At 49.0% G+C, this 23,598-nt stretch overlaps 1 protein-coding gene across 1 annotated transcript in view; it reads left to right on the top strand.

Annotated features, from left to right (window-relative positions):
- The window catches only part of LOC138260237 (serpin B10-like), a 328,540-nt gene that overhangs the window by 225,300 nt on the left and 79,642 nt on the right, over nt 1-23,598 (top strand). The window contains exon 4 of the mRNA XM_069208540.1: nt 7,065-7,211. Within this exon, the coding sequence (XP_069064641.1) occupies nt 7,065-7,211 (147 nt within the window). The remainder of the gene's footprint in view (nt 1-7,064; nt 7,212-23,598) is intronic.

Genomic DNA, 23,598 nt, shown 5'->3' on the forward strand with positions numbered 1-23,598 from the left:
AAAAGTGATTCAATAAGTGATATACTTGTCCCTTCTCTGAACTCGTCAATGTACTATTGACAGAGGGTAATTTGTTATCATCGTGTTGATCTTTGGGGTAGAACTCAATATTTAACTCCTTACTCGGACATAGGAACCAACCCATTTCTAATGGATTGACTGTGTTCTCTGGCACTTCCCATTTCTTTAAGAGGTTCACATGATAAATTTGGGTCTTTTTAGGATTGGCCGTTATTTCGATAAGGTAAGTAACAGGAGAAACTGCTCGGATTACCCGATATGGACCTTGCCATCTTGCGAGGAGCTTTTGTTCCGACGTGGGACGCATTATTAGTACCTGATCTTCTGGTTGGAAAACCCTCAACTTACTCCCTTTGTCATAATAATGTTTTTGTGTCATTTGGGCCTGTTCCATATTTTCTCGTACCTCTTCCCATAACCCTTGTAAATGTGACCTCAAGTTGTGGGCGTATTCCAACAATGGCCTTCCTCCTCCCTCCGCTTCTTCCTCCCATGTTTCAATGGCCATGTCCAAAAGGGAACGGGGTTGCCGTCCGAACACTAATTCGAATGGGCTATGTCCTGTTGAGGCCTGTTCATGAGTTCTGATAGCGTATAACACTAACGGTAACTTTTGATCCCAATCTCTCCCTGAATCCTGCACTATTTTTCTTAGTAGGGTTTTGATGGTCCGATTGTAACGTTCCACCAATCCATCCGTCTGTGGATGGTAAACAGAGGTTTTGATTTGGGAAATTCCTAATGTCTTACAAACTTGTTTCATGAGAGTCGACATGAATGGGGTCCCTTGGTCTGTGAGTATTTCGCAGGGAAACCCTATTCGAGTGAAGACAGTTATCATTGCTTGTGCAACTGTTTTTGTGGTCATACTTGTCAGGGGAATGGCCTCGGGGTATCGGGTGGCATAATCAAAAATAACCAATATATACGTGTGACCCTTAGAGGAAGGTACTACTGGTCCAATCAAATCCCTCCCTACCCTGCTAAATGGAATGTCTATAATGGGAAGGGGTACAAGCGGTGCTTTCTTAGGCCTACCCGGTTCTGTAAGCTGACACCTGGGACACTGTGAACAATATCTCCTTATGTGGGCAAAAACACCTGGCCAATAAAATCGCCTGAGGAGATACTCTTCAGTTTTTTCCCTCCCAAAATGCCCCCCCCCCCGGTTGATTGTGAGCAAGGGTCAGGACGTGATTTCTATAGGTTTCCGGTACTATTAGTTGATGTTTGCGATCCCCAGCACGAGTAGTGGTCACCCTATATAGGAGGTTTCTTTTAACCAGGAAGTAAGGACCCACCTCCTCAGTTTCTTCCGTTTTTGCGGACTTCCAGGCCTGAGCGAGGTAGGGATCTTCTCTCTGTTGTTGATGAAAACTTACGGGTGCCTTATGTGTTTCTGCTACAAGTCCTTGGGCTTGTTCCGGCTCATTATAACTCCGGAAATGTACTCTCTCCTCTCGTTTTTCTCGACGTGACAGTTTTCTACGGGTTAAAGGGCATTCAATAGTACTTTCGGCAAAAGGAGCCTCACCCCACCATTCCTGGGAAGCTTTTGGGCTTCTAACATGATCTAAGAGCTCTTGGAAATGGTTATAGTCGGTGCCAATGATACATTCCTCAATAAGTTGAGCCATTACCCCCATAGGAAGGAAGTCCCTGTAATCTCCCCACTCTATGTTAAGTACTTTCAATGGGTATTGCTCTTTGTCGCCGTGAATACAGCAAATATTGACCCACTGACTTGTTTCCCTATCTACCGGGCTTATTACGTCTTCCCGAACCACGGATTGGCTGCAACCCGAATCGACGAGAGCCCATTGATTTTCAGGGTTTGCTTGAACTTAATGTCTCCTCCTCCTGTACAGAGTACGCGTCGCCTGGTCACTCGTATCTCCATCGGCTCACTACCCTCAAGTTTCCGCGGGCACATACGGGCTATGTGTCCCCACTCTCCGCAGTTGTAACATTGGGGTCCCTGTACGGGGGGACCTTATGCAAGTCTGCGGGGAACCGGATCTTCGAGGGGAAATCTCGGGGAGGGTTTGGGATTGGGCACAACAGGTTTTATGTCAGGTCTGGGCTGTATACCTCTTACATCTGTGGATCGATGATATGTGCAGGCTAAATCGATCGCCATGTCTGTATCTACCTTTGGATGTTGTCGTATCCAGTTTTTTGTAGAAGGAGGTAAAGAGTCTAAATATTGTTCGAGTACAATCGTTCGTATAACCTCCTCGCGGCTATTCCCGATAGGACCCAACCATTTCAAGGCCAAATCTTTTACGCGAAAATAAAAAGTACGGGGGTCCTCATTTGGTCCCCACTTTATTTTTCGGAATTTGACCCGATAGTATTCTGTGTCATGTCCTACCCGTTCTAAGATGCTGGTCTTTATGTCTTTGTAGGGTGTTGTTCCCCCGGGATTCACGGCTTGATAGGCGGCTTGTAAGAGTCCGGTAAGTAAAGGTGCGACGTATTGTCCCCATCTTTCTTCCGCCCATTGAGCCGAAGAAGCCACTCTTTCAAAGTTAGTGAAGAAAGACTCCGGGTCTTCCCCCTCCTGATATTTTTGCAACACTGAACTGGGGACATTGGGGTGGACCTTGCTGGCGGCAATTGTCTCTGTTAGTTTCTTCATTGCTGATTTGTGTACCAATTGGTTGTTTGCTAGTATTGTCGCTTGGCTTTTCAAAGCAGACTGTAAGGCTTCCCTGTCCTCTTTTGCTTCTCGTTGGTGTGCCTCCCATACCAACTGCAAATGGCGTTGGTCTTCCGCCAGTTGTTTGATCATATCCTCTAGAGACGGACTTTCACTCATTGTTTATACTGTTCGGTTGCCCGGGGTGGGCTCCTTTCCGCTAAAGGGATCCCACTTCTGACACCACTGTGGCAGGACGAACAGTATAAAGGCAACAGAGAGAAATTGCGGTGCTGAGGTAAGTGGTTTATTTCAATATTAGTAGAATAATTATATATCCTAATGTTTTACTGAGTTTTTATGGTCCCAAGGCGTTGCCTTTTCTTCTTCTTAATGGGGTTTTCCTTCTTCTTTCTTTGTTCTCTTTTAGGTTGGCGTTCTCTCGGTCTCTCGGTTGGTTCCAATGTTGAGGTACCGGGAAAAAGGAAAAACGCTACGGTAAGTGGGATATTAGGTATGTTTTTAGGAGTTCTACAACAAAAAGGGGAAGAGGTAAAAAGGGATGGGGTTGTGCCGGTGATGAGTTTTAGGGCAAAAGTGACTACTTCTCTTATAGTGCACTTTTATGTGGCTCACTCGTGTTTACCCATGTGCCCTCCAAGCCCCCTCCCAGTCCACCCCTCACTCCTTCTCAGCTCCCTTCCCCAGTGCCCTCTTAACCGTGGTGCTCCCTCTGGTGTCCCACAAAGACCGTACCTTAGCAAGCCACGACCCTCCTGGGTCGTGGCTGGCGCTGGGGTGTTTCGTCTGTGGATGATCCCTGACCACGCTGTCTGTTTCCGGCACCTCGTCGTTCCTCCGTGTGTGGCCGGTCCCTCCTGGATCTCCCGTCTTGTTTCCTCCGTTCACCGCCTCTCCGCTTTCTCCTCCGTCCTCTCCGTATTCTCCTCCGTCCTCTCTGCTTTCTCCTCCGTCCTCTCTGCTTTCTCCTCCGTCCTCTCTCTCTTCGACGCTGGATTCTCCCCGCCTCTTAGGTTCCGCGGCCCGGAAACCCTCCAGGGTTTCCGCGGCAACGCCGGGACGCCAGCCTCCGTCTGGGAGCGTTCCCACGGCAACGTGGGAACGCGGACATGACGTGTCGGAATCATCCGACACGTCAGCCGCAGCTAGTCTTGAGGATGTTTTCGGGGATGTCCGTTCACAATGTTGTACTCTGTATCTCAGTGTGTGACGAGGTGGTCCTCTTTGTTGTTTGTGCAACACAATACAATTTCTCTGCAAGTTGCAGAAGACTTGCTGGGCTGCTTCACCACAGGCGTTGCTTGTGTTGCCCCATGCCACTTTTTGGGAATTCTTGCATGAAACTTTTGGCTGCATTTCAGCTGACATTTTCTCTGTGCCAGGACTGAAAGTATTTAATTAAGTTGCTTCAGTTTAAGTATATTGGAACTGGCAATAGCAAATCCTGAACTTCTCCTTTTTATTCAGCCATTATCCATAACAGATGTTAACTTGGGGAAACCTAAATTGAAATATATTTTTTAAAGGAAATTCTACAGCTATCACATAGAAAAATGACTTTGTGTTCTTTTCCGCTTCCTGTTGCAGGTCAGCTCTCCATGAGCAGGTTAGAGAAGGCTGGCCAGCCTGTCTGGTACATCACAACTTCGCTCTCAGCTCTTTAATAGCCCCAGAAGGCAGCCATTTTGCTTCCTGGGTCAGCTAAAGTATCTGAGTTCCTGCTTGTGATCGGCCTCTATTCTTAGAGATTTTAGCTCTCATCGTTCTTTCTTTAAAAACTTAACTTTTTTCATTTTGTCACCGTTCCTCTCTTACTTCAGTCACCACTGTGGAGTCAGAAGTGAAAATTTGGAGCCTTCATTACACACAAGAAGTAGTCCATTAGAAGGTTTCAGAAGAGATGCTCTTGACAGGAAAACTAGGATCTAAGAAAAGATCTCAATATAAAGCCCAATTATAATTACTATTGTCCAACTACCAATGATGTGTGATATTTTCTTTTAAGAACTTAACTTTTTTCAGTTTGTCAACATTTCCCATCTTACCTCAGTCTCCATTCTGGATTCCGAAGTGTAAATTTGAGGCCTGAGCTACACACAAGGAGGAGCCCATTAGAAGGTTTCAGAAGACAAACTGGGATCCGAGAAAATAACTCAATATAAAGCCCAATTATATTTACTATTCTCCATCTACAAATGATGTGTGATCTTTAAATAAAGGAAAACAAACAGAAATCTCTAAAATGTAAGATAATCCAGGTACAGAAGGATTACTGAATGATATATAAGTAATTCAGAGAATAGAGCAAATGGAGCAGATCCAGGGTCATTTTACAACTGCTTATAAAAAGCAACAAACCACTTTATTAATTTCACTGTTGTTTGTTATCGGTGCTTTCTACTATTGTTGTAGTATGAAATCAGTTAGGAACCTGCTTTTTTGCATTCCTCCTGTGTTTTTATGCTTTTTCTTGCCCGTGTTTTAGTGTGGAAGTAATTACATGAGTGTCAATAAGGTTATGATGTATCTCACCATAAACGTATAACTAGAGCTGGCTGGGTGAGTTGCGTCTCATGGCTTAGTGGACCAATACAGTGGTTTCCAACCTTTTGACTTCTATGGACCACCACTTTATCATTACTAGAACCCTAGGACCCCCACTGAATCATTATTGGAAACCAGCTACCCCCACTGAGTCATTTGTGGAAGCCAGGGATCCAAGGCTGGACACTGTCAATGATTTGAACGGTAACACAACAAACACAAAATACATAAGCAAGCATTCCACCAAACACAGGCACAAATGAAAACACATTTTATTTAATTTGAAAACAAATAAAATAAAAAATAAAAAGTAAACATTTTAATAGGAAGGTTGGAGCTTTGCTAAATTGAATTGAAGCCACACATTGTCCACACTAAATTCTGTTTGATGCACATGCACTGCTCCCATGAATCAATCTGAGGATACTAATGTCATCTTTTCCCTCCAATTTCAAATTGCGTGACATTTACAGCACGTTTTAAAATTATCAATTGCACATTTAGCTACTTTATTAATCAGTTAATATTAGTCAATCTTCTAAGCAGTAACGGACCCACTGAGGAGGCTTTGCAGATCCCCAGGGGTCCTCGGACCACAGGCTGGGAATTACTGGACTAATACATTCACTGCAGGGATCTGTGTTTGCCCCCATAATCACAGACTTGAATTGTGGAAGGTCCACACAATCTTATATCATTTCAACATCAATAAAATGAGTACCACTGAGTCAGGTAACAGTAAACATCTTTTGTTCACCATCTGTTAGTAGTGCAGAGAAACCTATAGGGCCGAACTTTAGCACGTTTGTGTTCTGGTCTGATGATAGTAGTATTGTAGTAGTCCTGTTTTGTTGAAATTATTTCTTATTCTATAGTATACCATTAAGAACCATTTGTGTGGTTAAAGAAATAGAAAGGATGTAAACACCCCTTACACCTAAATCCATTTCATCATGTCTTGCATCTCCGTTCAATAAGATGTTCTTTAAAGAAGCTCCCATTGATAGTTAGAAGGTGTTTTACATGTAACTAGAATAGTCCATTTGCTAATACCATTTTGGGAGCACTGAGGATTAAACAGCTAAATAACTTCAGATAATTCCATCTTGTAATATTTTTAACATGTAATTTTTTGCCGAATAATTAACTCATCTTTTTGACCCAAAATGTGTTTTTATCCATGAAAAGTTCAAGAAATTATTTTTTTATTTTAATTTTTTGTCTGAACTTCAATGTTTTAATACATTTTAGAAGCATTTCGTTTGTAAAAGGATCGCCTTTTATTGTCTGTACTGTCTGTAGATAAAAATGATTTGAAGACATAATCAGACAGAGTCGTTGGTTTCCGAATTATGGTTCCATAAACAAGTGCACATATTCTGAAGTAGCTTTTTCAAGCTTAATTAATACACTTTTAGGAGCTTAATTACTTAGACTTAGCGGATTAAAATGTTCTAAAATATCTTAAGTTTTTTTTAAAGATGTGTGGGGTTTCACCTACTTAGGTAGGTACCCGGGCCATAGACTTTCCACAGCCTTTCACTCCAAGCTTAGTGCGCAGTTCCAAAAACTCCGTTAGCTCCACCAGCGGAGCGGAGCTCCCCGCACTCCACTACATGATACATGTGTCTCAGGTGAGCAGTGTAATTAAACAAGCGGAAATACCTTGTCTCATATGCTAGGATTTTCTAATCCATGAAGAAAATGAGATGGGACACAGTCAAGGTCTAAATGAGAATTCACGCATTGGACTGATAGCAGAAACATTGTTATGTCAAAGAAATGTATTTAATTTTCTTTCTGTTCGGACGATGACACCATGGTTCTTTCTTTCCAGAGGGCCCACCTTGATGAAGACGTTGATACCCTAAACATCCTGCCTGCCTTCAAGGCACTATATGCTGTAATCAATAAACCCAGCAGTAACTACACCCTTGAAACTGCCACCAACATGTATGTGGAAAAGACATATCAGGTCAAGAAGGTGAGTGAAATACTTGAGCAAGAACTATAAAATCAAAATACATTGTTTTCCTAATAGGTTTGCCTTTGCTTTTCAAATCAACCCCCTCCAAAAATGTTAGTGAGAGTTTACTAACAATGTATTCACGTAAAGTTGAGGATCATCATAAACCCCATTGAAATGATCAAACGAGTTGAGCACTCAAAGTGGAACACTTTTTTAAACCAGTACACCACAAAACCTGAATTGCACTTAATGAATTTGCAAATGACACTTCCATACCTGAAGCTTTTTTCCTGAGTTAGTTGAGCATTGATTTAGTACTTAGAAAGATTAAATTGATTAAGTGGTCAGATTTAGGTAATGCCCACATATTCAGGCTCAATTAATGTACAAATGTATTGAGTTTTAGTCTAAGTTGAGAAATTGTGTTTGCATGGGTAAATATGCTCCAGTACTTATTGAAGTTCGGTTTCTCTAACATTGATTCATATTGCCTAGAAGCTAGAGCAAAATGCAAAGTTCATGGGATATAAGAACTGTCCTTTTGCTGCCAGTGCTGACTTCTTTGCTGCATGCCTTCACACTCGCTTCAGCAGCCTTGAGATTGTTGGCTCATATACACCACTATGCTGCCTTGAGCCTACATGCAAGCCCTCAGAAGGGGTGTATGACAAATGGACCTCCCATTTCTCTAATATGTTTATCAAGATTTGTTATGACAGTTTAGAGCTAATTCCCATGCAATATGTTTATGGAATCACAAACGACATGTTGGTGAGATCCCTAATGTAACAGATATCTCAGTGGAGGAGGCCATAAATGCGTTTGAAAGTCTTAAGGCATGCTCCCTGTAGGAAAGTCCTCCTTTTTGCCCTGGTCACCCCCACACTTTTTGGACAGGTACTGGTGGTTACTGACTCTTGGCTGTGCCCTGGGTACTGCTTACCAGTCCCAGGGCCAGTGCTCTGTGTAAAATGGATATGCAAATTAGGCTAATTATAATTGGCTAAGTTAACCTACCTATAAGTCCCTAGTATATGGTAGGGCATGTAGGTTTAGGGACCACAGCATAGGTAGTGCACCCATAGGTGCACTGCTGAGGTGCCCAGTGTCATTTTAAAGGCAGGCCTGCCTTGCTGGCTGCTTTTAAATTAAAGTTATATGCAAATTCGACTTTGGAATTAAAAGTAGTTCCAAAGTCTTCAACTACCTTATTTTTACATATAAGTCACCCCTAAGGTGTGCCCTATGTGCCCCTAGGGCTGGGTGCCATGTAACTATAAGCAAGGACCTTATAAAAATAGTTTTATAAGCCCTGGTGAGGTAAAAACAGCCAAATTCGTTTTTCCCTCATTGTAGTAAATGGCCTTCATAGGCTAGAATGGGGAGACTTTATTTTAATTTTTAAAGTCTCCTTAAATGATGCATACCAAGAGTTTGGTATCAAATTAATTGTTGTAATAAATCCCACAACTTCCAGTTGTTGGATTTAATATATCTTGTTCAGGAAAAGAGTTTTAAACTTTACCTGAAAAGTTGCCAATTTCAGCCCTGCATTGTTTTTGCTGCTGTGCTCTGATTGGCCAGCCTTGAGCAGCTTGACCAAGCTGCCTTGATGAGGTGTGAAGTGGCCTGGCTTCACACAAAGGAATGTGCCTGTGGGAGGGAATCTCCCCTCAGCAGATGGTGAGGCAGGAAGGGGGAGGGCTGCCAAACTGGTCTTCAAAGGCAGAGAAGGACATTTGGAGCAACCAGCAACACCCCCACATCCTGCAACCCCAGACAATTAGGTCCCCCCTTGATTAGATTAGGAGAGGGCAGGAGAGGGGTGTGTTTATGATTTTTAGCCACAGCAGTGGGTGGGCTCAGCCAGATGTAACCTCAAAAAATCAGACTCAGCCATGATGGATTTTTAGAGAATGTTGCCTCCTGGGATTGATTTTTGCCACACTTCCCAGGAAGTGGTCATCACAGGGGGAACGACCCTGCACCTGATTGGAGAACCAGGACCCCCCTGCTTTTCACCCAGGAGCAAAGATAAAACTGGCAGACCTGCACCCACACCTCAGATCCCCATCAGATTCCAACAAGGAAGAACCAAAGGAGAAGAAGGACTGCCCTGCTGGACCCCTGGCCTGCACCTGGAACCTGCACTCAGAAGGACTGCACCAGCTGCACACTTGGGCTTCACCACAAGAAGGACTTTGCCTGGCTTCAACTGGTTCAAGGAGGGACTCCCTGTTTGCTACAGGTGAAAAATTGCTATTCAGAGTCCCCTGCACCAACTCCTGAAGAAAGCGACCAGCTGACCACTGTCCAGTGGCCAAAAAGGAGTTTGCGCCAGGTGCATTCTGGGAGTTGTAGTCCGCACCCCCCAAGGACCATCTCAGAACTTCTGGACCCTTGGGGTGAGCTGTGGACCCCAAAAGAACCTTAAAAGGACATCTGGGAGAAGCCCCAAAAGTTTGGAGAAGTTTGGAGAATTTTTGAAAAAAAGCTCCATAGAGGGACCGAGACGCCGCGGCAACTCTAGCCGGCTTGCCTCAACCGCGACCCGGCCTGATTTGCTGGTTCGTCCCGGTAAAGAAAAACCTCCGAAAAAGAGATAAGGGGGTCATTCTGACCATGGCGGTAATTACCGCCATGGCGGAGGTCGGCGGTAGCACCGCCAACAGGCTGGCGGTGCACCACTGGGCATTCTGACCGCGGCGGTTCAGCCGCGGCCAGAAACGGAAAGTCGGCGGTGTACCGCCGACTTTCCGCTGCCCGTCTGAATCCTCCATGGCGGCGGAGCGCGCTCCGCCGCCATGGGGATTCTGACACCCCCTACCGCCATCCTGTTCATGGCGGCTCTCCCGCCATGAATATGATGGCGGTAGGGGGTGCCGCGGGGCCCCTGGGGGCCCCTGCCGTGCCCATGCCAATGGCATGGGCACGGCAGGGGCCCCCGTAAGAGGGCCCCAAAAGGTATTTCAGTGTCTGCCCAGCAGACACTGAAATACGCGACGGGTGCAACTGCACCCGTCGCACCTTTCCACTCCGCCGGCTCAATTCTGAGCCGGCATCCTAGTGGGAAGGTTGATTTGCCCTGGGCTGGCGGGCGGTCTTTTGGCGGCCGCCCGCCAGCCCAGGGCAAATATCAGAATCACCGCCGCGGTCTTTCGACCGCGGTGCGGTGTTCTGACGGCGGTACCTTGGCGGACGGCCTCCGCCGTCCGCCAAGGTCAGAATGACCCCCTAAGTCCGAAGGTAAAAAGTTGACCGGGACCTCCCAGCCATCGTATCCGAGAAGGGCTCCATGGACGTCGGATCAAGATCCAGGTTTACCCCGGTCGAAGGATTTTCACCTCGAAAAAACGACTAAGTCCGAAGGTAAAAATCTCCACCGAGGATTCCAGCATCGCGTATCCGGAGAAGGGCTCCAGGAGGTCGGATTGGACTGGCAGGTTCGTCCTGCTGAAGAAAATCTTCGAAAAAAAGACTAAGGGGGTCGGCCGCCAGGGCCACCGACCACGGGAGCACCGCCAACAGGCTGGCGGTGCTCCCACGAGCATTCTGACCGCAGCGGTTCAGCCGCGGTCAGAAGCGGCAAGTCGGCGGGCTCCCGCCGACTTACCGCTGCTCGGGGGAATCCTTCATGGCGGCGGAGCGCGCTCCGCCGCCATGAGGATTCTGACAGCCCCTACCGCCATCCTGTTCATGGCGGGAAACCCGGGGGAAACCCGCCATGAACAGGATGGCGGTAGGGGGTGCCGCTTGCCCCTGGGGGCCCCTGCCGTGCCCATGCCAATGGCATGGGCACGGCAGGGGCCCCCGTAAGAGGGCCCCGCTAAGTATTTCAGTGTCTGCTATGCAGACACTGAAATACGCGACGGGTGCAACTGCACCCGTCGCACCCCTGCAACTACGCCGGCTCAATTCTGAGCCGGCGTCCTCGTTGCAGGGGCATTTCCTCTGGGCCGGCGGGCGCTCTTTTGGAGAGCGCCCGCCGGCCCAGAGGAAATGTCTGAATGGCCACCGCGGTCTTTTGACCGCGGTGCGGTCATTTGGCGGCGGTACTATGGCGGACGGCCTCCGCCGTCCGCCATAGTATGAATCACCCCCTTAGTGTGAAGGTAACATTTTAACCGAGGCCTCCCGCTCCCTGTAGCCGAGCAGGGCTCCATCGCGGTCGGCCTGAAACTTTGACTTTGCCCCGGTCAAGGTGCAACCAGATGACCCGATTGGCGCTTTTTGTTTCTAGGCGCTAAAAAAAAAATTATTCTTTAAAAATTCATATCTCCGGTTCCCCTTATCCGATTTTATTCGTTTTGGTGTAATTTTAAAGATAAAAATATAATCTATTTTTATAAATTGGTTTTGGATTTTTAAACTGTTTCCTGTGTTTTATTTAATTACTGTTTTGTGATATTTGAATGCTTTACACTCTGTCTCCTAAGTTAAGCCTTGACGCTCGTTGCCAAGCTACCAAGGGTTGAGCTGGGGTTAATTTACTGAGACCTAACTGGACCTTAGTGGAGGTTAGTGGCCTATTGCTAAGTGTAGGTACCTACCTGCCCTTACCAATAACCCATTTTCCAACATTTTTGGTGAGCAGTGGTGGGATCCTGTACTTGTGTTCAGTATCACGTTACAGTTTTAAGTAAAACAAATTAAAAATCCTTTAAATTGTCCTAGTGCAAAAATTGTTTTTAATTTTTAATTTGGATTAATTTCAATTATTGAATTTTTGTGATTTTTCTAAATTCTTGTTTCCAATTTTTGCAAAAAGTTTTTTGTTGACACAAAACCAGGGAACCCTGGAGCTTGATCTGGCTAGCCTACCCACACTGACAGTAGTCCAGCATAGGGGGTTGTGTACTGAAAGAGGGTTGCCTGCAACCACTGACCTCAGGAAGCAGGTCCTGATCAAGTCCCTGACAGCATGGGCTGAGGCCCAAGAGGTAGACCCAGAAGAAGTTCCAGAGGAGGGAGAAGTAGGGGAGGATGCTAGCTCCAACCACTCAGGGGAGGGAGGGCATCTGAGCCTAAGTGAGGATGAGGAAGACCGGTCCTCATTACATACAGTCACTAGGGGCAGACCCAAAGCTAGTTGGGGGAAGGGGGTCCCTTCAGGAGGAGAGAACCTGTCCCTCAGGGAAAGAGAGCTGGAGGCCCAGCTAGCATTCATAGCTTTGGAGGCAGAGAAGCTGGCCCTAGAAAAGAAAAAGTGGGCAAGGGAAGAGAAAAGAGATGGTGGCAGCGACAAAGAAGCTGAGGTGTCTCTGGGTGGGGGGTTTTGCCCCAGATTACCCAAAGGGGTGGTTCCTGCCTATGTAGAGGGGGATGATATAGATAAGTGGCTGGGGGCCTTTGAGAGGGCCCTCCAGATGAGGAGAGTCAAGCCTCAGTACTGGGGTTCACTTCTTTGGGAGTTGGTTCCCAACTCTGGGAGGGATAGGCTCCTAACCTTGAGGGGGGAGGAGGCAGACTCATACCCCAGTATGAAAAGATGCTTGACTAAAAAGTTTGGTCTGACCCCGAGCAGTATAGGCTCAAGTTTAGGGACACCCAAAAGACAAGCACCCAGTCCTTGGTGGACTTTGTGGACATTTCAGTAAAGGCACTAGAGGGCTGGATATAGGGCAACAAGGTAAGTACCTTTGAGGGGCTGTACAATTTGATTATAAGGGAGCACCTTCTAACCAATTGTGTCCAAGAGAAGCTCCGCCATTATCTAGTTGACTCTAAGTTGACCAACCCCAGAGAGCTGGGGGAGGCAGCAGATGACTGGTTAAGAACTAGGGTTAACCAGAAACCCCCAGGGGGTGATCAGAAAAAGGGAGGACATGGTTCTTCTCAGGGGAAGAACCAAGGGAAAGATGACAAAAAGCCCAAGGAGTCCTCACAAGAGTCCCCAAAAACTTCTCAGGGTGGGGGAGAACCGAGCCATTCCACTTCTAAGGGGAAAGGGTATCAGGGAAGGAATTATGATCCTGCTAAAGCAGGAAAGTTTCAGGAGCTTGCTAAGGCCGGCAAGTGTTTTGAGTGTCATCAACCTGGACACAAAAGAGGAGATGCTATCTGCTCCAAGAAGCCCCCCACTGGTGGGCAATCCCAGGGGATTGCTAGTGTAGGGTTGGGGGTGGAAGTTGGCCCAGGGCTGGGATCAGGGTACACAGAGGTCACCTTAGTATCCGTGGGTGGGGTGGACATTGCAACTATGGCCACCTTACCTCCCAGCATGGAGAGGTATAGGCAGAGGCCTAAAGTCAATGGGACTGAGGTGGAGGCTCTGAGAGATACAGGAGCCAGTGTGACCATGGTCACAGAGAATCTGGTGTCTCCAGAACAGGTCTTACCTGGTGTCTTCCACCAAGTGATTTATGCAGATAGCAGAACCAAACTCCATCCCATGGCCATGGTGAGTCTGGAATGGGGAGGTGTGACTGGCCCTAAGAAGGTAGCTGTAGCTCCTGCCCTCCCAGTAGAGTGTCTGCTGGGAAATGATCTTGAAGCATCTGAATGGTCAGAGGTGGAGAGAAAGGTCCATGCACAGATGCTGGACCTCCCTGAATGGGTGTGTGCTGTGACCAGGTCACAGGCAGCACAACAGGGAAGTGCTGGACACTTGGACCCTGGAACAATGGGCCAAGCCTCCAAGAAGAAGAGAAAGGGCACTGGGACTGGCGTGCCAGCCCCTACAAGTACAGAGGGTCAGGAGGAATCCAAACCTAAGGGGGAGGATCTGACCTCTGAGGGAGGGACACTTCCCCTGCAAGCTCTGCCTGACTTGGCAGAACTGCAAGGGGCAGGTGGGCCCACCAGAGAAGAGTTGTGCCAGGGACAAAGAGAGTGTCCCACTCTTGAGGGCCTGAGGCAGACTGCTGCCAGGCAAGAACAAGGGGATACCAGTGGGACCCACAAGGTTTACTGGGAGGATGGAGTTCTCTACACTGAGGCAAGGGCCCTCAAACCAGGGGCCACCAGGAGAGTAGTGGTCCCCCAGAAGTATAGAGAATTCCTCCTTACCTTAAGCCATGATATCCCCTTAGCTGGACATTTGGGACAGACCAAGACCTGGAACAGTCTGGTCAACCATTTTTATTGGCCCCAAATGTCAGAAAAAGTCAAGGATTTTTGCAGCTCCTATGCCACCTGCCAAGCCAGTGGCAAGACAGGTGGCAAGCCAAAGGCTCCCTTGATACCACTGCCAGTGATTGGGACTCCCTTAGAGCGGGTGGGGATTGACATTGTTGGTCCCCTAGACCCACCAACTGCCTCAGGTAACAGGTACATTTTGGTGGTTGTGGACCATGCCACCAGGTACCCAGAGGCAATACCCCTCCGGACAGTCACTGCTCCCACAGTGGCTAGGGCCCTACTTGGTGTGTTCACCAGAGTGGGGTTCCCAAAGGCAGTGGTCTCAGATAGGGGCACAAACGTTATGTCAGCCTATCTGAAAGCCATGTGGGATGAGTGTGGTGTTACTTATAAGTTCACCACCCCCTATCATCCACAGACCAATGGTCTTGTGGAAAGATTTAATAAGACCCTGAAGGGCATGATCATGGGTTTGTCTGACAAACTCAGGAGGAGATGGGATGTTCTCCTCCCATGCCTGCTGTTTGCCTACAGAGAGGTGCCACAGAAGGGGGTTGGATTCAGCCCCTTTGAGTTACTGTTTGGGCACCCTGTAAGAGGCCCATTGTGCTTGGTGAGAGAGTCTTGGGAAAAGCCTCTCAGAGAGTCCAAGGAGAATGTGCTAGATTATGTGCTGGGCCTGCGGTCACGCATGGCTGAGTACCTGAAGAAGGCAAGCAGAAACCTGGAGGCCAGCCAGGAGCTCATGAAGCTCTGGCATGATCAGAAGGCTACCATGCCTGAGTATCACCCAGGACAGCTGGTGTGGGTTTTGGAGCCCATGGCTTCTAGGGCACTTCAGGCCAAATGGACTGGGCCCTATCCAATTCTGGAGAAAAAGGGTGAGGTCACCTACTTGGTGGACCTTGGCACCCCCAGGAATCCTCATAGGATCCTGCATGTTAACAGGCTGAAACCCCACCAGGACAGGGCAGACATGACCATGCTGATGGTCACTGATGAAGGGAAGGAGGAGGAGAGTGAACCTCTGCCAGACCTCCTGTCCTCAAATGCACAAGATGGGTCAGTGGAGGGAGTGGTACTCTCTCCCAAGTTGACAGACCAGCAACAAAAAGACTGCAAACAAGTTTTGGAACAGTTTGCTAGTCTGTTCTCCCTGACCCCTGGACTCACCAATTGGTGTGTCCATGACATTGACACTGGTGACAGCTTGCCTGTCAAGAACAAGCTGTACAGGCTGTCTGACCAGGTCAAGGCCAACATCAAAGCTGAAGTGGCTAAGATGTTGGAGCTCAAGGTAATTGAGCCCTCTGACAGTCCTTGGTCCAGTCCAGTGGTACTGGTGCCCAAACCTAATCCCCAAGTTGGGAAGAAAGAATTGAGATTTTGTGTGGACTACAGAGGTCTAAACGCAGTCACTAGGACTGATGCTCACCCCATACCTAGAGCTGATGAGCTCATTGATAGGTTGGGGGCTGCCAAATTCCTGAGCACGTTTGATCTGACCTAAGGATACTGGCAGATTGCCTTAAGTCCAGCAGCTAAGGAGAGGTCAGCATTTTCCACACCAGAGGGCCACTTTCAGTTCAAGGTGATGCCCTTTGGCCTGAAAAATGCTCCTGCCACCTTCCAACGGTTGGTGAATAGAGTCCTGTCTGGGTTGGAATCTTTCAGTGCAGCTTATCTGGATGATATAGCTGTATTTAGTTCCACCTGGGAGGACCACCTGGTCCACCTGAAGGAAGTGCTTCAGGCCCTGCTTCAAGCAGGCCTGACTATCAAGGCAAGCAAGTGCCAGATAGGGCAAAGCTCAGTTGTGTACCTGGGCCACCTTTTTGGTGGAGGCCATGTACAACCTCTCCAGCCCAAGATCCAGACTATCCTGGATTGGGAGGCTCCTAAAACCCAGACTCAGGTCAGGGCCTTTCTTGGCCTGACTGGGTACTACCGGAGGTTTGTTCAGAATTATGGGACCATACTGGCCCCTCTGACTGAGCTTACCTCCAAGAAACAGCCCAAGAAGGTAATTTGGACCCCAGAGTGTTAGAAAGCTTTTGACACCCTAAAACAGGCTATGTGTTCAGCACCAGTGTTACTGGCCCCTGACTATAGCAAGGAGTTTATAGTGCAAACAGACGCTTCAGAGGATGGGATTGGGGCAGTGTTAGCACAAGTTAATGAAGAGGGCCAAGATCAACCAGTTGCCTTCATCAGCAGGCGACTACTCCCCAGAGAGAAAAGATGGAGTGCCATTGAGAGGGAGGCCTTTGCTGTGGTCTGGTCCCTAAAGAAGTTGAGGCCTTACTTGTTTGGCACTCACTTCCGTGTACAAACTGACCACAGACCTCTCAGATGGTTGATGCAGATGAGGGGGGAGAACCCAAAACTGTTAAAGTGGTCCATTTCCCTACAGGGGATGGACTTCACAGTGGAGCACAGACCTGGGACTGCCCATGCCAATGCAGATGGCCTTTCCAGGTTTTTCCACTTAGCTGATGAGGACTACCAGGGTGTAGGTTAGTACCCATCACCTTTCATCTGGGGGGGGCAGTGTAGGAAAGTCCTCCTTTTTGCCCTGGTCACCCCCACACTTTTTGGACAGGTACTGGTGGTTACTGACTCTTGGCTGTGCCCTGGGTACTGCTTACCAGTCCCAGGGCCAGTGCTCTGTGTAAAATGGATATGCAAATTAGGCTAATTATAATTGGCTAAGTTAACCTACCTATAAGTCCCTAGTATATGGTAGGGCATGTAGGTTTAGGGACCACAGCATAGGTAGTGCACCCATAGGTGCACTGCTGAGGTGCCCAGTGTCATTTTAAAGGCAGGCCTGCCTTGCTGGCTGCTTTTAAATTAAAGTTATATGCAAATTCGACTTTGGAATTAAAAGTAGTTCCAAAGTCTTAAACTACCTTATTTTTACATATACGTCACCCCTAAGGTGTGCCCTATGTGCCCCTAGGGCTGGGTGCCATGTAACTATAAGCAGGGACCTTATAAAAATAGTTTTATAAGCCCTGGTGAGGTAAAAACAGCCAAATTCGTTTTTCCCTCATTGTAGTAAATGGCCTTTATAGGCTAGAATGGGGAGACTTTATTTTAATTTTTAAAGTCTCCTTAAATGATGCATACCAAGAGTTTGGTATCAAATTAATTGTTGTAATAAATCCCACAACTTCCAGTTGTGGGATTTAATATATCTTGTTCAGGAAAAGAGTTTTAAACTTTACCTGAAAAGTTGCCAATTTCAGCCCTGCATTGTTTTTGCTGCTGTGCTCTGATTGGCCAGCCTTGAGCAGCTTGACCAAGCTGCCTTGATGAGGTGTGAAGTGGCCTGGCTTCACACAAAGGAATGTGCCTGTGGGAGGGAATCTCCCCTCAGCAGATGGTGAGGCAGGAAGGGGGAGGGCTGCCAAACTGGTCTTCAAAGGCAGAGAAGGACATTTGGAGCAACCAGCAATACCCCCACATCCTGCAACCCCAGACAACTAGGTGCCCCCTTGATTAGATTAGGAGAGGGCAGGAGAGGGGTGTGTTTATGATTTTTAGCCACACCAGTGAGTGGGCTCAGCCAGATGTAACCTCCAAAAATCAGATTCAGCCATGTTGGATTTTTAGAGAATGTTGCCTCCTGGGATTGATTTTTGCCACAATTCCCAGGAAGTGGTCATCACAGGGGGAACGACCCTGCACCTGATTGGAGAACCAGGACCCCCCCCTGCTTTTCACCCAGGAGCAAAGATAAAACTGGCAGACCTGCACCCACACCTCAGATCCCCATCAGATTCCAACAAGGAAGAACCAAAGGAGAAGAAGGACTGCCCTGCTGGACCCCGGGCCTGCATCTGGAACCTGCACTCAGAAGGACTGCACCAGCTGCACACTTGGGCTTCACCACAAGAAGGACTTTGCCTGGCTTCAACTGGTTCAAGGAGGGACTCCCTGTTTGCTACAGGTGAAAAATTGCTATCCAGAGTCCCCTGCACCAACTCCTGAAGAAAGCGACCAGCTGACCACTGTCCAGTGGCCAAAAAGGAGTTTGCGCCAGATGCATTCTGGGAGTTGTAGTCCGTACCCCCCAAGGACCATCTCAGAACTTCTGGACCCTTGGGGTGAGCGGTGGACCCCAAAAGAACCTTAAAAGGACATCTGGGAGAAGCCCCAGAAGTTTGGAGAAGTTTGGAGAATTTTTGTAAAAAAGCTCCATAGAGGGACCGACTCGCCGCAGCAACTCTAGCCGGCTTGCCTCAACCGCGACCCGGCCTGATTTGCTGGTTCGTCCCGGTAAAGAAAAACCTCCGAAAAAGAGACTAAGGGGGTCATTCTGACCCCCGTGGGCGGCGGTCGCCGCCCGCGTGGAGGGAGCCGCCATATGGCTTTCCCGCTGGGCTGGCGGGCGACTGCCAGAAGGCCGCCCGCCAGCCCAGCGGGAAACCCCTCCCCACGAGGAAGCCGGCTCCGAATGGAGCCGGCGGAGTGGGTATGTGCGACGGGTGCAGTGGCACCCGTCGCGTATTTCAGTGTCTGCATAGCAGACACTGAAATACAAAGTGGGGCCCTCTTACGGGGGCCCCTGCAGTGCCCATGCCATTGGCATGGGCACTGCAGGGGCCCCTCGATACCCCATACCGCCATCCTGTTCCTGGCGGGAGAACCGCCAGGAACAGGATGGCGGTATGGGGTGTCAGAATCCCCCATGGCGGCGCTGCAAGCTGTGCCGCCATGGGGGATTCCCAGGGCAGCGGAAAACCGGCCGGAGACCGCCGGTTTTCCTTGTCTGACCGCGGCCAAACCGCCGCGGTCAGAATGCCCTGCGGGGCACCGCCAGCCTGTTGGCGGTGCTCCCGCCGACCCTGGCCACGGGTCAGAATCAGGCCCTAAGTCTGAAGGTAAAAAGTTGACCGGGACCTCCCAGCCATCGTATCCGAGAAGGGCTCCATGGACGTCGGATCAAGATCCAGGTTTACCCCGGTCGAAGGATTTTCACCTCGAAAAAACGACTAAGTCCGAAGGTAAAAATCTCCACCGGGGATTCCAGCATCGCGTATCCGGAGAAGGGCTCCAGGAGGTCGGATTGGACTGGCAGGTTCGTCCCGCTGAAGAAAATCTTTGAAAAAAAGACTAAGGGGGTCATTCTGACCCTGGCGGTCATTGACCGCCAGGGCCAACGACCACGAGAGCACCGCCAACAGGCTGGCGGTGCTCTCAAGGGCATTCTGACCGCGGCGGTTTGGCCGCGGTCAGAAAGGGAAAACCTGCGGTCTCCCGCTGGTTTTCCACTGCCCTATGGAATCCTCCATGGCGGCGCAGCTTGCTGCGCCGCCATGGGGATTCTGACACCCCATACAGCCATCCTGTTCCTGGCGGTTCGCCCGCCAGGAACAGGATGGCGGTATGGGGTGTCGTGGGGCCCCTGGGGGCCCCTGCAGTGCCCATGCCAATGGCATGGGCACTGCAGGGGCCCCCGTAAGAGGGCCCCACAAAGAATTTAGCAGACACTGAAATTCGCGACGGGTGCAACCACCCGGCGACCTTCCCACCTTCCCACTCCGCCGGCTCCATTCGGAGCCGGCTTCCTCGTGGGAAGGGGGTTTCCCGCTGGACTGGCGGGCGGCCTTCTGGCGGTCGCCCGCCAGCCCAGCGGGAAAGCCAGAATGGCCTCCGCGGTCTTTCGACCGCGGAGCGGCCATATGGCGGTTCCCGCCAGGCGGGCGGCGGTAGGTAACACTTTAACCGAGGCCTCCCGCGCCCTGTAGCCGAGCAGGGCTCCATCGCGGTCGGCCTGAAACTTTGACTTTGCCCCGGTCAAGGTGCAACCAGATGACCCGATTGGCGCTTTTTGTTTCTAGGCGCTAAAAAAATAATAATTCTTTAAAAATTCATATCTCCGGTTCCCCTTATCCGATTTTATTCGTTTTGGTGTCATTTTAAAGATAAAAATATAATCTATTTTTATAAGTTGGTTTTGGATTTTTAAACTGTTTCCTGTGTTTTATTTAATTACTGTTTTGTGATATTTGAATGCTTTACACTCTGGGGGTTATTCTAACTTTGGAGGAGTGTTCATCCGTCCCAAAAGTGACGGTAAAGTGACGGATATACCACCAGCCGTATTACGAGTTCCATAGGATATAATGGACTCGTAATACGGCTGGTGGTAAATCCGTCACTTTTCCATCACTTTTGGGACGGATTAACACCTCCTCCAAAGTTAGAATAACCCCCTCTGTCTCCTAAGTTAAACCTTGACGCTCGTTGCCAAGCTACCAAGGGTTGAGCTGGGGTTAATTTACTGAGACCTAACTGGACCGTTGTGGAGGTTAGTGGCCTATTGCTAAGTGTAGGTACCTACCTGCCCTTACCAATAACCCATTTTCCAACATTTTTGGTGAGCAGTGGTGGGATCCTGTACTTGTGTTCAGTATCACGTTACAGTTTTAAGTAAAACAAATTAAAAATCCTTTAAATTGTCCTAGTGCAAAAATTGTTTTTAATTTTTAATTTGGATTAATTTCAATTATTGAATTTTTGTGATTTTTCTAAATTCTTGTTTCCAATTTTTGCAAAAAGTTTTTTGTTGACACAAAACCAAGGAACCCTGGAGCTTGATCTGGCTAGCCTACCCACACTGACAGTAGTCCAGCTTAGGGGGTTGTGTACTGAAAGAGGATTGCCTGCAACCACTGACCTCAGGAAGCAGGTCCTGATCAAGTCCCTGACAGCATGGGCTGAGGCCCAAGAGGTAGACCCAGAAGAAGTTCCAGAGGAGGGAGAAGTAGGGGAGGATGCTAGCTCCAACCACTCAGGGGAGGGAGGGCATCTGAGCCTAAGTGAGGATGAGGAAGACCGGTCCTCATTACATACAGTCACTAGGGGCAGACCCAAAGCTAGTTGGGGGAAGGGGGTCCCTTCAGGAGGAGAGAACCTGTCCCTCAGGGAAAGAGAGCTGGAGGCCCAGCTAGCATTCATAGCTTTGGAGGCAGAGAAGCTGGCCCTAGAAAAGAAAAAGTGGGCAAGGGAAGAGAAAAGAGATGGTGGCAGCGACAAAGAAGCTGAGGTGTCCCTGGGTGGGGGGTTTTGCCCCAGATTACCCAAAGGGGTGGTTCCTGCCTATGTAGAGGGGGATGATATAGATAAGTGGCTGGGGGCCTTTGAGAGGGCCCTCCAGATGAGGAGAGTCAATCCTCAGTACTGGGGTTCACTTCTTTGGGAGTTGGTTCCCAACTCTGGGAGGGATAGGCTCCTAACCTTGAGGGGGGAGGAGGCAGACTCATACCCCCGTATGAAAAGATGCTTGACTAAAAAGTTTGGTCTGACCCCAGAGCAGTATAGGCTCAAGTTTAGGGACACCCAAAAGACAAGCACCCAGTCCTGGGTGGACTTTGTGGACATTTCAGTAAAGGCACTAGAGGGCTGGATACAGGGCAACAAGGTAAGTACCTTTGAGGGGCTGTACAATTTGATTATGAGGGAGCACCTTCTAACCAATTGCGTCCAAGAGAAGCTCCGCCATTATCTAGTTGACTCTAAGTTGACCAACCCCAGAGAGCTGGGGGAGGCAGCAGATGACTGGTTAAGAACTAGGGTTAACCAGAAACCCCCAGGGGGTGATCAGAAAAAGGGAGGACATGGTTCTTCTCAGGGGAAGAACCAAGGGAAAGATGATAAAAAGCCCAAGGAGTCCTCACAAGAGTCCCCAAAAACTTCTCAGGGTGGGGGAGCCCCGAGCCATTCCACTTCTAAGGGGAAAGGGTATCAGGGAAAGAATTATGATCCTGCTAAAGCAGGAAAGTTTCAGGAGCTTGCTAAGGCCGGCAAGTGTTTTGAGTATCATCAACCTGGACACAAAAGAGGAGATGCTATCTGCTCCAAGAAGCTCCCCACTGGTGGGCAATCCCAGGGGATTGCTAGTGTAGGGTTGGGGGTGGAAGTTGGCCCAGGGCTGGGATCAGGGTACACAGAGGTCACCTTAGTATCCGTGGGTGGGGTGGACATTGCAACTATGGCCACCTTACCTCCCAGCATGGAGAGGTATAGGCAGAGGCCTAAAGTCAATGGGACTGAGGTGGAGGCTCTGAGAGATACAGGAGCCAGTGTGACCATGGTCACAGAGAATCTGGTTTCTCCAGAACAGGTCTTACCTGGTGTCTTCCACCAAGTGATTTATGCAGATAGCAGAACCAAACGCCATCCCATGGCCATGGTGAGTCTGGAATGGGGAGGTGTGACTGGCCCTAAGAAGGTAGCTGTAGCTCCTGCCCTCCCAGTAGAGTGTCTGCTGGGAAATGATCTTGAAGCTCTGCCTGACTTGGCAGAACTGCAAGGGGCAGGTGGGCCCACCAGAGAAGAGTTGTGCCAGGGACAAAGAGAGTGTCCCACTCTTGAGGGCCTGAGGCAGACTGCTGCCAGGCAAGAACAAGGGGATACCAGTGGGACCCACAAGGTTTACTGGGAGGATGGAGTTCTCTACACTGAGGAAAGGGCCCTCAAACCAGGAGCCACCAGGAGAGTAGTGGTCCCCCAGAAGTATAGAGAATTCCTGCTTACCTTAAGCCATGATATCCCCTTAGCTGGACATTTGGGACAGACCAAGACCTGGAACAGGCTGGTCAACCATTTTTATTGGCCCCAAATGTCAGAAAAAGTCAAGGAGTTTTGCAGCTCCTGTGTCACCTGCCAAGCCAGTGGCAAGACAGGTGGCAAGCCAAAGGCTCCCTTGATACCACTGCCAGTGGTTGGGACTCCCTTTGAGCGGGTGGGGATTGACATTGTTGGTCCCCTAGACCCACCAACTGCCTCAGGTAACAGGTACATTTTGGTGGTTGTGGACCATGCCACCAGGTACCCAGAGGCAATACCCCTCCAGACAGTCACTGCTCCCACAGTGGCTAGGGCCCTACTTGGTGTGACAAACTCAGGAGGAGATGGGATGTTCTGTTTGCCTACAGAGAGGTGCCACTGAAGGGGGTTGGATTCAGCCCCTTTGAGTTACTGTTTGGGGACCCTGTAAGAGGCCCATTGTGCTTGGTGAGAGAGTCTTGGGAAAAGCCTCTCAGAGAGTCCAAGGAGAATGTGCTAGATTATGTGCTGGGCCTGCGGTCACGCATGGCTGAGTACATGAAGAAGGCAAGCAGAAACCTGGAGGCCAGCCAGGAGCTCATTAAGCTCTGGCATGATCAGAAGGCTACCATGCCTGAGTATCACCCAGGACAGCTGGTGTGGGTTTTGGAGCCCATGACTCCTAGGGCACTTCAGGCCAAATGGACTGGGCCCTATCCAATTCTGGAGAAAAAGGGTGAGGTCACCTACTTGGTGGACCTTG

The sequence above is a fragment of the Pleurodeles waltl genome, chromosome 2_1 (assembly GCF_031143425.1).
Source record: "Pleurodeles waltl isolate 20211129_DDA chromosome 2_1, aPleWal1.hap1.20221129, whole genome shotgun sequence".
Taxonomy (NCBI): domain Eukaryota; kingdom Metazoa; phylum Chordata; class Amphibia; order Caudata; family Salamandridae; genus Pleurodeles; species Pleurodeles waltl.